The sequence below is a fragment of the Anomaloglossus baeobatrachus genome, chromosome 6, assembly GCF_048569485.1.
Source record: "Anomaloglossus baeobatrachus isolate aAnoBae1 chromosome 6, aAnoBae1.hap1, whole genome shotgun sequence".
Lineage (NCBI taxonomy): Eukaryota > Metazoa > Chordata > Amphibia > Anura > Aromobatidae > Anomaloglossus > Anomaloglossus baeobatrachus.
In genome coordinates, this window is record NC_134358.1 from 253,163,809 (window position 1) to 253,178,671 (window position 14,863).

At 47.3% G+C, this 14,863-nt stretch overlaps 1 protein-coding gene across 2 annotated transcripts in view; it reads right to left on the minus strand.

Annotated features, from left to right (window-relative positions):
- Nucleotides 1-5,403, minus strand: part of NQO2 (N-ribosyldihydronicotinamide:quinone dehydrogenase 2) — a 57,440-nt gene extending 52,037 nt beyond the window's left edge. For both annotated transcript variants that reach the window (XM_075314811.1, XM_075314810.1), the window contains exon 1: nt 5,162-5,403. In XM_075314811.1, the coding sequence (XP_075170926.1) occupies nt 5,162-5,168 (7 nt within the window). In that variant the 5' untranslated portion in view covers nt 5,169-5,403. The remainder of the gene's footprint in view (nt 1-5,161) is intronic.
- Between the last annotated feature and the right edge of the window lie 9,460 nt (nt 5,404-14,863).

Consider the following 14,863-nt stretch of genomic DNA (forward strand, 5'->3'; position numbering starts at 1 on the left):
GAGAGGCTTCAGCATAGCGTCAGGGACCCAGTTACGAGATATGCCGTGAAGGGGCAACTGGGCAGATATACAAATGGCCATTTATATATGCTAAATATCTCATTTTTCTCAGATTTTCCTTCGCAGTAATGCAGGTCCATGTTCACATATTCATGGTTTCCATACTTTAGCATTATCAGAGTGCAAACTGTTTTTTTGTATTTTATGTCATGTTCAGTTATGCACCTGTTCACACGTCAGGTTGAGGAGGAGTGCAGTCAGTCTTTTTTGTCTGTATTTAGAGATACTGGCTGATGACCATCACCATTAAATGAAAACCCCTATTTATTATAGTGAGGCTGGACCATACCTGGAAAGCACTATCTACTCTCAAATGCCACCCCCCCCCATTTCTTTAAAAATTGTGAGCTTGCAAATAGGGCCCTCACTCCTCCTGTAACTGTTAAACTTTGTAATGTCTTTTTTTGTCTTTACATGTCCCCACTCAATTGTAAAGTGTTGCAAAATATTTTGTGGCTATATAATTAAAGAATAAAAAAAATAAAATAACAAAAAATGAAACCCCACATATCACGAAAAAAAGAAAAATGCAAAAATTCTTTGAATATCTATTTAGAACTCTTAAAATCCTAGGAATGAGAAATCCCAAAATGTTCCTGATCGGGAATGGAAGAACGTGCTCCAGCCTTGAACTGTGTAAAAAATATTTTAAAAATAAAAGTTCAAATGACGCAACTGTAGGAGGTGGTGGCACTAACCCCCACTCCTACTCTATTTTATGCTATACTATGTGTTTTATGCGGAATGTATTGTATATATGTTGCAGTTTATAGAGAATGTGCTAGAAGTTCTGGTCCTAGAGGAGGTGGATTCTCGATGCAGCAGAACCGAAATTGTGTAGTGTGTAGTGGTTGGCGCTATCTAGCTGTCGAAAATCCAATGTAGAACTGTTTTATTGCATAATGTGTAGAGTAATATAACTGTATTAATGGTGTATATATATATATATATATATATATATCAGTGCTGGCCAAAAGTATTGGCACCTCTGCAATTCTGTCAGATAATACTCAGTTTCTTCTTGAAAATGATTGCAATCATAAATTCTTTGGTATTATTATCTTCATTTATTTTGCTTACAATGAAAAAACACAAAAGAGAATGAAACAAAAATCAAATCGTTGATCATTTCACACAAAACTCCAAAAATGGGCCAGACAAAGGTATTGGCACCCTTAGGGGCACTTTGCACACTACGACATCGCAAGCCGATGCTGCGATGCCGAGCGCGATAGTCCCCGCCCCCGTCACAACTGTGATATCCTTGTGATAGCTGCCGTAGCGAACATTATCGCTACGGCAGCTTCACATGGACTCACCTGTCCTGCGACCGTCGCTCTGGCCGGTGACCCACCTCCTTATTAAGGACGTCACACGGCAGGCGGCCAATAGGAGCGGAGGGGCGGAGATGAGCGGGATGTAAACATCCCGCCCACCTCCTTCCTTCCGCATATCCTACGGAAGCCGCAGTGACGCCGGTAGGAGATGTTCCTCGCTCCTGCAGCTTCACCCACAGCGATGTGTGCTGCCGCAGGAGCGAGGAACAACATCATGGATTACGCCGACGCTGCACCGATGATACGATTACGACGCTTTTGCGCTCGTTAATCATATCATCGAGCCTTTACACACTACGATGTCGCATGCGATGCCGGAAGTACGTCATTTTCAATTTGACCCCACCGACATCGCACCTGCGATGTCGTAGTGTGCAAAGCCCGCCTTAGCCTAATACTTGGTTGCACAACCTTTAGCCAAAATAACTGCGAACAACCGCTTCCGGTAACCATCAATAAGTTTCTTACAATGCTCTGCTGGAATTTTAGACCATTCTTCTTTGGCAAACTGCTCCAGGTCCCTGAGATTTGAAGGGTGCCTTCTCCAAACTGTCATTTTGAGATCTCTCCACAGGTGTTCTATGGGATTCAGGTCTGGACTCATTGCTGGCTTCTTTAGTAGTCTCCAGTGCTTTCTCTCAAACCATTTTCTAGTGCTTTTTGAAGTGTGTTTTGGGTCATTGTCCTGCTGAAAGACACATGACCTCTGAGGGAGACCCAGCTTTCTCACACTGGGCCCTACATTATGCTGCAAAATTTGTTGGTAGACTTCAGACTTCCTAATGCCATGTACACGGTCAAGCAGTCCAGTGCCAGAGGCAGCAAAGCAACCCCAAAACATCAGGGAACCTCCGCCATGTTTGACTGTAGGGACCGTGTTCTTTTCTTTGAATGCCTCTTTTATTTTCCTGTAAACTCTATGTTGATGGCTTTTCTCAAAAAGCTCTACTTTTGTCTCATCTGACCAGAGAACATTCTTCCGAAACGTTTTAGGCTTTCTCAGGTAAGTTTTGGCAAACTCCAGCCTGGCTTTTTTATGTCTCGGGGTAAGAAGTGGGGTCTTCCTGGGTATGCTACTATACAGTCCCTTTTCATTCAGACGCCGACGGATAGTACGGGTTGACACTGTTGTACCCTTGGACTGCAGGGCAGCTTGAACTTGTTTTGATGTTAGTCGAGGTTCTTTATCCACCATCCGCACAATCTTGCGTTGAAATCTCTCGTCAATTTTTCTTTTCCTTCCACATCTAGGGAGGTTAGCCACAGTGCCATGGGCTTTAAACTTCTTGATGACACTGTGCACCGTAGACACAAGAACTTTCAGGTCTTTGGAGATGGACTTGTAGCCTTGAGATTGCTCATGCTTCCTTACAATTTGGATTCTCAAGTCCACAGACAGTTTTTTGGGCTTCTTTATTTTCTCCATGCTCAATGTGGTACACACAAGGACACAGGACAGAGGTTGAGTCAACTTTAATCCATGTCAACTGGCTGCAAGTGTGATTTAGGTATGTTAGGTGTATATGTTAGGTATGTTAGGTTAGGTTACCTGTTAGGTGCCACAGGTAAGTTACAGGTGCTGTTATTTACACAAATTAGAGAAGCATCACATGATTTTTCAAACAGTGCCAATACTTTTGTCCACCCCCTTTTTTATGTTTGGAATGAAATTATATCCAATTTGGCTTTTTTGACAATTTTTTTTTTTTTTCATTGAAGACAAATTAAATGAAGATAATAATACCAAAGAATTTGTGATTGCAATAATTTTCAAGAATAAACTGAGTATTCTCTGACAGAATTGCAGGGGTGCCAATACTTTTGGCCAGCACTGTGTGTATATATATATATATATATATATATATATACACACACACACAGTATATATATATATATATATATATATATATATATATATATATATATATTTGTTTAGCCAAGAAAGCTGAGGGTGTAGGTTTTATAGATCTAGTGCTATTAGACAGGTCCTGGTTGGAAATGAGCTTAATCCAGGTGACAGGAGTGGCAGATAGCCAATGGGTTGGTTAGCTACATGGACCTTGCAGTGGGGTTCCTGAAGTAAGGACGTGGACTTGTAACTTGGGCCTGTAGGTGAACCCAGAGGTTCACCTCAGGACAGGCTAAAGGCCCAGTCACACACAACGACTTACCAGCGATCCCGAAAACGATGCGACCTGATAGAGATCGCTGGTAAGTCGCTGGGAGGTCGCTGGTGAGATGTCACACAGTCAGACCTTACCAACGATGCAGGAACGATACAGGTCGCAGTAGCGACCTGTATAATGATCTCAGCAGTCACTGTGACCCTGTCACACAGTGTCAAACACAACGATGTGTCCTGCCCAGCAGGACATCGCCTTTCAAGAAAATGGTCCAGGACATTCAGCAACGACTGGCAATCTCACAGCAGGGGCCTGATCGCTGGTAGATGTCACACATAACAAGATCGCTAACGGGATTGCTACTGTGTCACAGAAACCGTGACTCAGCAGCAATCTCGCTAGCGATCTCGTTATGTGTGACGGTACCTTTAAATGAGTCCAGGAACTAGAAGGCCAATGGGTAGAGAGAACCTTGGAAAGGACAAAGGAATTCAAAGGACTAGAAAACTTTCGAGGCAGTGAGTGGACCACGGATAGCTGAAGAGATAAGAGGGGGCGGATGCAACGGCATAGGCTCGGTAGCTGGAGGACTAGGTCCCAGTTAGCGGGATAAGCCAGATGGAGTACCCCGGGAGAAAGTGGCAGCAAGAACGTAGAAGTGTGTCCATGTCTGTCATGAAAGTGAAAGATCAAATAAACTGTTCTCTGATATGTTGCCAAGAGAACTTCAGTATCGTGTGTCTATCTGCTACATCTATGACGGTGACCAGCTGCGGGGAGGTGGACGCTGCCCTGAAGAGAATTGCATGTTTCGCACACCTCGCCTGATGTGGTTTAAAAACACTGAGTCCCTCTGGGGAAGGAGTACGAAGCCATCACAGCCTGTCATCCACATCTTCCTTCACAACTTTTACCCCAAATTTTCTTAATAGATTCTAAAAAATAAGCTACTGTTTTTGGGTCTCTTTACCCCTGTAAATATGGAATAAAAAGGTATTTAGAAAGATGTAGAAATGGTTCTAATTAAAATGACAACATGTTTTGAAAAAAAATAAGCACTGAAACAATAACTGAAAAATAAAAAAAAATGGTACTTACAAAAGAAAAGCAAAAATGAAATGAGTACTGGATCAATCACATAACATGCAAGAACAATAGCAGACAAAACCCAATGACATATAATGGGGTCTGCCAGATTTCCTCATGGTGTTATTGATGATACATGTGATCAGAGTGTAAATTCCTCTCACCTCTCATGTATCAAAGATAATCTTCCTTATATAAACTAAATAAAATCTTACAATGGTAGGATAAAGTGCTTGTACAATATACAGTACATTACAGAATATCATATTGCCAAAAATTCTAGATCTGTCGCCCCATATTTCATATATATATATATATATATATATATATATATATATATATATATATATATATATATATATGTATATATATATATATATATATATATATATACATACATACACACACGCACAGATATTCTGCAGTTACAATAAAGCAAAACATAATACTGGCACCCTTACAGCTGTATGATTTAGCAGTAAAATTAAACTTGAAACTACATGATTCTAAAAATTATCCATACCTGTCAACTAGAAATGAAACTGGTTTCCTTACCTGACATTTTAAGAGTCCGTTTTTAATACAATGAGTCTTCTGATGTGTCCCTTATAGTGTACCAAGTGTTAAATGTTTATAAAGTAGGTAGTATAAGGTGTCTGTCTTTTGAAAAGCAGTTAGTCTGATCCGACTCACAAGATCACTATTGTCAGTAGAGAACTGAATGAAAACAAAACCCGTAGGCAGCGTTTCCCGGCTTTCCCATTCATCCAACGTGCAGAGAATGTTATAACCAGGATTCCCTTTACTCTTTTATTCTTCACACTGAATTGCTTTCCCTTGGAAACAAGAGCCATGCAGATCAGTTCCCATCTTCTTCCACAGAATTTGTGCAGTTGAGCAGTTTGTGATCATCAGAAGTGACAATAGATGGTGAAGAGCACTGTATGGTTTATACCCTACACTATCGTAGACGTTAGCAGTTTAGTGATTTTGTATAATCCTTTGTAATACCTAACAGCAGTAGAAAAAAAATGGGTTGAGAAACTTGGATAATCACTGGAGCGAATACCTCTATTCAAATTGCTGGGGATTTTACCTCTTTGGAATTTATAAACTAAACACTAAAAATAACAACCTCAAAAACAATGAGATACAGAGAAAGCCTTTCAAGTACAGCTCATACAAAGTGCATGAATAGGAAACAGGATCAGGTTGTACTTGTGAAATATGGACCACATGAATCCAATGTTGCCTAATGTCCAACACAATATGATGTTTATGTTTCATTGGATATGCCATACTTTTACCAGGTTACATTATGGCTTCTGCATATTTAAAGTTTTGCTGTGCCTCATTTTGGCAGTAGGTCCAGATTCCATAATTTCCAGAAATTACTTGAAGTTACCTCGTTAGAACATTCAGTCAAGAAAGTATTTTAGCTTAAGTCCTAATTAAATTAAAATACGTTGCATGATAACATTAGAGTTGCATGGTGGGTCTCCATAGGTTACCCTTCTGTGGACTAGCACAAAGAGAGTCGGCCATAGGGAAAGAAAGCAGAGTCTGGCATTGGTGTCGGGATTGCTGAGTAAAATCATACGGCTTGGCATTGTCATGTTGAAAAATGACTCCTGGGACACTTTGGAGAATTGTCTGTACCACTGGTTCTCCAACCAAATCAGTGTAACGACAAGATGTTAGTGTACCTAGAATAAAGACTTGATAGGTCTGTGTACCATACATTATGCCACTCCACACCATAATTCCTAGAGCAAGACAGGGGTCATGTTTCTTCATGGCATTGAACATCTGGTCTAACCAATCTATGAAACTTTCAACATAACCCATGAAGTATCATGCCTCTTGGTAATAAAGTGAGAAATGAAAGAATATTTTTTATTAAAAGTTTTTATTAAATCTTTATTAAACATGAAAAGGGCATAATCAATTTCTGTATATAAACAACAGGGATAAACCACCTAGGAGGGACACAACCTAGACCAGGTAATCTAAATACTCAGGTATAAGCATTACAGGCAATTGCCATTAAACGGACCATGCATAGTGTTTCAGTCCAAAATCAAGAGTATTCTGGGACCTTAAATACAATAGAGGGACTAAGATATCAATGTCAATAAATATCAATGAAAAAATAAATATTCAAGCCAATGCTTATTATGCCATTCAATCATTAGGGCAAACAAATTCCATCGTGGCCTAAACACAAACCAGACATTTTTTATTTAAATACAGATAACATAAAAAGTGCATAATGCAAACAGATATTATTCACTGACCCCATATAATTGAATGTACAAATATGAACGGACCTAAAATCACAATATGATATATCAAACATCAAAGTGAAAGTGCATTGTGCATTAAATTATATTCAGTTGCAATAAATACACTCGTGCACTAGCGCACGTGTGGCGCCCTAGGACCTGGTCGCCACAACGGCATTGCCCTCCTGAGGGTTAATGCTGAGCCTGGAGGTAATGGGGAAATCTACTGGCCAGTAAGTTAACATCCACCGCAGTTTCTCCCTCAGGCCAGTAGGGGGAGCTCTGAACCTGAAGTTTCAGGGAGCTTCCTTAAGCCTGACCTGGGGGAGGAGTTAGTTAGTCTGTAGGGAGCAGCAGAAGTGAACAGACACAGAGTGAGCTGTCCTGTGAATCTGGGGCCTAGAGCTGGAGCAGTTTGGCCCAGAGAAGCAGGAGTAGCTGAGAGGCAGCAGAGAGACTCGGACATCGGAGTCTGTGGTTGCCAGGGTATAAAATCCGTCCCTGGTAGCCGAATCCGAAGGGCAGGAGAGCTGCAAGCCCCTGGCCCAGACACATCCAAGGTACAGCTGCAGCATCAGGGCCCGGTGTGGACCCCAGCGGAGAAGCACCAGGGAGTGGGCCTGCGCAGCCACCTACAGAGGGAAGGGACGTGCTATTGGTCCCAGCAGCGAAGAGGGCCATTGCTGGATTCAGAGAAGCAGGGTCCTATCATCACCAAGAAAGGTACAGGAGTAGGCCTCATACTCAGCTGGCCAGAAAGATCACCCCAAGTACTTCCAGGCCGACCGGATCCCCATCACCACCTGTAACGGTCTCCCAGGACTGGACTGTTCCCAGAGTAAAAGAGGAAAAGGTAAAGAGACTGTTGTTTGTGCCTGGTTCTTTCCTCGCCTGTCGGCCCTGCACCGTGTTAGTCACACAGCACCATAGACTTTCACAAGCACCAACTGTGCCCCGGGCATTGCTCCACCTGTGGGGAGCAGTACCATCATAGCTGCCATAATATCATCCCGGAGGCCTCACACAGCAGCGGCGGCTTATTAGCCGCATACCACAGGTGGCGTCACGAACACAACCATTAACAAGCAAGCCACATATTCTACTGACACCCACCAGGGCCACGGAGCCGGGCCCAGCCACCACTGACTACCACCGGACTAGTCCAGCCCGGCACCGGGTGTCCCATAGCCCTGGGGTGGGCGAGTCAACTTTTGGCGTCACGAACAGGATTTCGTGCCCGGTCCCACCGGGTACTGTGCGCCTGCCGGAATTGTGCTTAAAAGATTGTGTACTGGCTGCAGACCACCGCCGCCATTAGCCTCGCCGAGCGCAGGAAGAAGGGGGGCGTGCCTGACAAAGAGCGCGAAGGGAGCGCGCCATCAGAGCAGAGCGCTGTTAACCCCGCGAGACCCGGAAGAAAATTTGAAAAGTGAACGGAGCCTGGTAAGGTTCACTAAGGGGGAGGAAGATGTCCGACTCCGAGGGAGAGCAGGTGGCTGCCATCGCCCAGGGCGCCGCAGCACCGGCCGAAGTAGTCCCAGTCGCCGTCGCCCCAGCCCCCACTGTAGCGCCGGTAATGCCGATCACCATGCCGTACATACCAGGAGCAGAATGGCTGCCGCAGTACTCCGGGGAGTCCCATACCTTGAGTGACTTCAGAGAAAGCCTGCGCAGCTTGTTCCGGGTGTATCCTCTGACTGAGAGCCAGAAGGTGGGCATAGTAATGGGACAGCTAGCCGGCGCAGCCCAGCGTGAAGCGAAGTCCTGGCCTGATACAGATAAAGGGACAGCAGCCCAGATACTGGCCAAGCTAAAGAGTACTTTTGACACCCGCACCGCAGCAGAGATAAAGATGAGATTCTTTGGGTGCAAGCAACGGGCCACGGACAGCATAAGGGACTATGCCTTAAACTTGCAGGAGGCCCTGAAAGCAGTTAAACAGGTGGACCCAGAGAGTGTACGTGAAGAAGACAAACTCCTAACTGAGCAGTTCATAGAGGGGCTCCTGTCAGATGCCCACAGGACCCAGCTGCGTATCATGGTCCTGCAGAACCCTGCTCTGGACTTTGCAAAGTTTAAGGACCAGGCCATCAGGGTACTGAGAGAATCTACACCGAATGACCCAGTACCCCTCCGGCCTCTTGCTATCACGTACCCCGGGGTGGTGCCTGCAACACGAGCCACTGCAGGGGCTGAGGCGCAGTCCCTGGATAAGGATCCCACTGCAGAGCTCAGACAGCAGTTCCAGGAGCTGACCAAGACTGTGGCTGCCCTTGCCAAGACCGTGCAGTCTCTACAAATGACCCCCTCGCCTGCAAAAATCGAGTTGGCCTCCAGCCCAGAAGACGTCCCATGGATGCGACAGAGGAGGATTCCGCCGACCCGAGGCAGAGACACAGACCGGTATGATTCAACAGGACAACCGATCTGCCGCCACTGCAATCAGGCGGGCCACATTGCACGACGCTGTCCTTTAAACGGGCCGAGCCTGGGGCCAGGAGCCAACCCCCAGGTGTGAGGAAGCCCGGCTCAAACCCCAGCCGCAGCAAGTATGTGGGAGGACGCCCGGTCCTTCCCATTGTGCTGGATGGGATCCCTTTGAATGCCCTCCTGGATACGGGGTCCCAGGTAACAACCATCCCCCACAAACTGTACAAAAGATATTGGGCTGATTCAGACATTGACCATGGCCCAGATGATGATTTAACGATTGTGGCCAGTAATGGTCAGCCCTTACCTCAAATTGGGTACAAAGAAGTAACCATTAAAGTGGGGCGGGTGGAATTGCCATGTCAGGGGATGATAATTGTAGATATTGATCGCAAAGAATCTGACCCACTGCTAACCATTGGTACAAATGTGATAGAAAATTGTATTGCCGAAGTGATAATTTTGTTGCAACAGGCGTCTGAAACTGCCAGCTCCGGGCAGCAGCGTGCCCTACAGAGGGAGATCAGAGCCCTGATGAGGAGGCAGCAAGTAGAGCTGGCCGGAGGAGAAATTGGCAGTGTGAGGGTAAGTGACCCCCTCCCCATTGTAATACCCCCAAGAAGTGAAATGTTGATATGGTGTCGGGCAGCAATAGGCCTCAAGGGTCAGGATTACCATGCCTTGGTAGAACCAGTGTATTCAGACAGTAGGCCTGGAGTCCTGATAGCCAGAGGGGTAGCGGACGTCCGCAAGGGGAGAGTGCCCGTCCGTGTCCTGAATTGTGGGGAGGAGGAGGCCAAATTGCCCCGGTACGCCACTGTAGCAAAACTGTACACTGTCAGTAACAATACCATTAAAGCAGTGGAACCCTTGATCCCGTCCGATCAGGCGGAAGACAATGGCTCCAAGGGGCAGCCGGAAGACTGGTGCCAAAAATTACATGTAGGCACCGACTCCACCCCCTCGCACCAAAAGCATGGGGTTTACCGGGTGGTACAGGAGTACGAGCGGGTCTTCAGCAAACACCCCCTAGATTTTGGGCAGGTGAAAGGGGTTAAACATCAAATCCCCACGGGTGATCATCATCCCATTAAAGAGAGATACCGCCCTGTACCCCCCGCACAGTATCAGTGTGCCAAGGAAATGTTACGGGAAATGAAGGAGGCTGGGGTTATCAGAGATAGTTGTAGCCCCTGGGCAGCTCCACTAGTGCTCGTAAAGAAAAAAGATGGTACAATGAGAATGTGTGTAGATTACAGGCAAATTAACCGCATTACACATAAAGATGCTTATCCACTGCCCAGAATAGAGGAGTCACTAACAGCCTTAAAGTCAGCTAACTATTTCTCCACCTTGGATCTCACCAGTGGGTATTGGCAGGTTCCCGTGGCAGAGGCGGACAAGGAGAAGACTGCATTCACGACACCAATGGGCCTCTGTGAGTTCAACTGTATGCCATTCGGGCTCTGCAACGCCCCAGGGACATTCCAAAGGTTGATGGAGTGCTGCTTGGGCCACCACAACTTTGAAACCGTGCTGTTGTACCTGGATGACGTAATAGTCTACTCCAAGACTTATGAGGACCACCTGAAGCACTTAGCAGAAGTGTTTGAATCCTTGTCGAAATATGGCCTGAAGATCAAGCCGTCCAAATGTCACCTCTTGAAGCCAAAGGTACAGTACCTGGGTCATGTGGTCAGCGCAGAAGGTGTGGCACCTGATCCGGAGAAAGTCACTGTAATCAAGGACTGGCCAAGACCCACCACAGTGAAGGAGGTGCGGCAGTTCCTTGGACTGGTGGGCTACTACCGAAGGTTCATTGATGGTTTCACCAAGATAGCAGCGCCCCTTCAAGATCTCCTGGTGGGCCAGCCAAAGCAGGCTAAGAAGCAGAGCCCTCCATTTGAATGGAGCAGCCAACTGGAAACATCCTTTGTCCGGCTGAAAGGGGCTCTCACGGGAGAAGAAATTCTGGCCTACCCTGACTACAGCCAACCGTTTGTACTGTATACAGATGCCAGCAACGTGGGGCTGGGAGCAGTTCTGTCCCAGGTACAGGGAGGCAGAGAGAGGGTGATAGCGTACGCCAGTAGGAAGCTTCGGCCCACAGAAAGGAATCCAGAAAACTACAGTTCCTTCAAGCTGGAGTTCCTCGCTATTGTTTGGGCAGTGACTGAACGCTTCAAGCACTATCTGGCATCGGCCAAGTTCACCATCTTCACGGACAACAATCCGTTGACACACCTGGCAACAGCCAAGTTAGGTGCGATGGAACAGCGATGGATGGCCCGGCTGTCTAACTTTGACTTTACCATCAAGTATCGGGCTGGCAAGAAGAATAACAATGCTGATGCGCTGTCCAGAATGCCTCACTTGCCCGAGTCTGGAGAAGACATGGATGAACTCGAAGAGATAGAGTTACCGGCTTTCCATCACCAAGGTGTGTCCCAGTGTGAGCATGCTGTGGGAGTGAAGCGCTCAAGCCAGCACGGGGTCTCGGTCAACCCCTTACTCCACCATAATTGGGAAGAAACACAGAACGGTGACCCGGCCGTGCGATTGGTCAAAGAGAAGCTAGCGCAAGCTGAGACCCATCTTGGCCCAGACGCTCCAGAGGAAGCCCAGCAGCTGTGGAAGGAGAGGGGACGACTGTTCACCTACCAAGGCAAGCTCTGCAAGAGATATGTCAACTATCGAACAAATGAACTTGTCTGGCAGATAGTGGTTCCGCAGAGAGATGCTCCAATGGTCCTAGCAGCGTATCATGATAACGCAGGACACTTCGGGTGGAAGAAGTTGGAGGCCCTACTCCGTGATCGGTTCTATTGGGTGCACATGAGAAAGATGATCGAGAAGTGGTGCCGAGACTGTGGCCCGTGTAACCTGAGGCGGAAAGACGATGCCAGCCAAAGGTCTCCCTTGCAGCCAATTGTCACAAAGCAGCCTCTGGAGTTGGTGGCCCTGGACCACGTGAAGTTAACACCAAGCCGGTCAGGCTATGTGTACGCCCTCACCATTGTGGACCATTACTCTCGTTTCCTGGTAGTAGTGCCTGTGAAGGACCAGACAGCCAGGACAGCAGCTAGAGCGTTCCAGGCATCCTTTTGCCGACCTCACGGCTATCCGGAAAGGGTACTGACTGATCAGGGTCCTGCATTCGAGGCTGAAGTGTTCCAAGAGTTCTGTAACATGTACGGTTGTAAGAAAATCCGAACCACACCGTACCACCCCCAAACCAATGGACTGTGCGAGAAAATGAACCATGTGGTTATTGATATGCTGAAGACCCTACCGCTGGAGGAAAGGAACCAATGGCCAGAAAAGTTGCCAGATCTGGTAGACCTGTACAACCACATCCCAGTGAATTCGACCAACTGCAGCCCCGCTTACCTGATGCGAGCCAGACCAGGCAAGTTGCCCGTAGACTTTGAGATGGGGACTGTGTCGCCTGAGGCGGTTCAAGAAATAGAGGATTGGGATACAGAACGGCAGCAGCGGTACCGTAAGGTCCAGGAGTGCGTAGAGAGGAGCCTGTCTCAAGCAAGAACGAGACAAGAACAGCATTACAATCAAACAGCCCCAGCAACTCCCTTAGCACCTGGAGAACAAGTCCTCAAGAAGAAGCGGAAGGCGCATAAATTGGATGATCAGTGGGAAAGCGAGCCCTACACCATTATCCCCTCCAACTTTGACAATAGTAAGGTATGCCTCATAAGCAAAGATGAAGGCAAGACCTATCAAGCAATTTCCCGAGACCGCCTGAAAGCGTGCCCTGAACGGTGCAGAATCCAAAGAGAAATGAAAGGAGTACAAGGAAGTCCCCAAAGTCAAGAGAAAGAAGGGGAGATGATTCAAACCATCCTTGGAAAGTTCCCCAAAACTTGGACCCGAATAAACAATGCCATAGTGGTACCAGTTTTGACGTTTCCGCAGTTGGTCGAGCCAGAAACGGAAAAGGTTCCGGATCCACCTAAAGAATCGTCCGCTCCAGCACGAGATGACACGCCAGCAGTGGAACAGGAGGATCAACCCCCTGTCAGTGGTGAACCTGTCATACCCTTGGCGACTCTTAGATCACAAAGGCAACCATCACGCTTACCTATGGGGGTTAGGCCCACCTGTAGTGCTGAGATAGAAGACGCACCACGTAGTCAGGGGCAAACACCAGAGCTACGTAGGTCCCAGCGCAGCACTCGGGGACAACCCCCTCTAAGGTATAGGGAGTCTACTGTATAAAGTAAAGAGTACTTATTAGAGTGTAAATAGTTATGCAAAATGTCTGTCATGTTGTGCACAAAATGTTTTCTTTTTCTTTGATTGCGAAAATGGACAATTGGGCCACTGGACTATGGGTGGCCAACACCTAAATTGTTCATAGTTAGCACCAGTGTGCTCAAACACCCCTGAAGAAAAACCCGTCCGGCGTGCATAGAGTGGGGTCATCAATGCTCTGACGCACGCCCAGAGCCTACGTTGGGGGTTTGATCGCGGCGGGTCCCCCATGGAGCAGTGTAATGGACACCCGGCAGGGAGCCACACTGGACTCTTATAGAAATGTTTAAGATTGTAACGTTAAAGAGAATGTGCCTCCCATATTGGGATGAAATGTATGACATGTTATGTTTTGTTTCTACAGTCCGGGAGTACTGAATTTAACTAAGGGGGAGTGTGGCGCCCTAGGACCTGGTCGCCACAACGGCATTGCCCTCCTGAGGGTTAATGCTGAGCCTGGAGGTAATGGGGAAATCTACTGGCCAGTAAGTTAACATCCACCGCAGTTTCTCCCTCAGGCCAGTAGGGGGAGCTCTGAACCTGAAGTTTCAGGGAGCTTCCTTAAGCCTGACCTGGGGGAGGAGTTAGTTAGTCTGTAGGGAGCAGCAGAAGTGAACAGACACAGAGTGAGCTGTCCTGTGAATCTGGGGCCTAGAGCTGGAGCAGTTTGGCCCAGAGAAGCAGGAGTAGCTGAGAGGCAGCAGAGAGACTCGGACATCGGAGTCTGTGGTTGCCAGGGTATAAAATCCGTCCCTGGTAGCCGAATCCGAAGGGCAGGAGAGCTGCAAGCCCCTGGCCCAGACACATCCAAGGTACAGCTGCAGCATCAGGGCCCGGTGTGGACCCCAGCGGAGAAGCACCAGGGAGTGGGCCTGCGCAGCCACCTACAGAGGGAAGGGACGTGCTATTGGTCCCAGCAGCGAAGAGGGCCATTGCTGGATTCAGAGAAGCAGGGTCCTATCATCACCAAGAAAGGTACAGGAGTAGGCCTCATACTCAGCTGGCCAGAAAGATCACCCCAAGTACTTCCAGGCCGACCGGATCCCCATCACCACCTGTAACGGTCTCCCAGGACTGGACTGTTCCCAGAGTAAAAGAGGAAAAGGTAAAGAGACTGTTGTTTGTGCCTGGTTCTTTCCTCGCCTGTCGGCCCTGCACCGTGTTAGTCACACAGCACCATAGACTTTCACAAGCACCAACTGTGCCCCGGGCATTGCTCCACCTGTGGGGAGCAGTACCATCATAGCTGCCATAATATCATCCCGGAGGC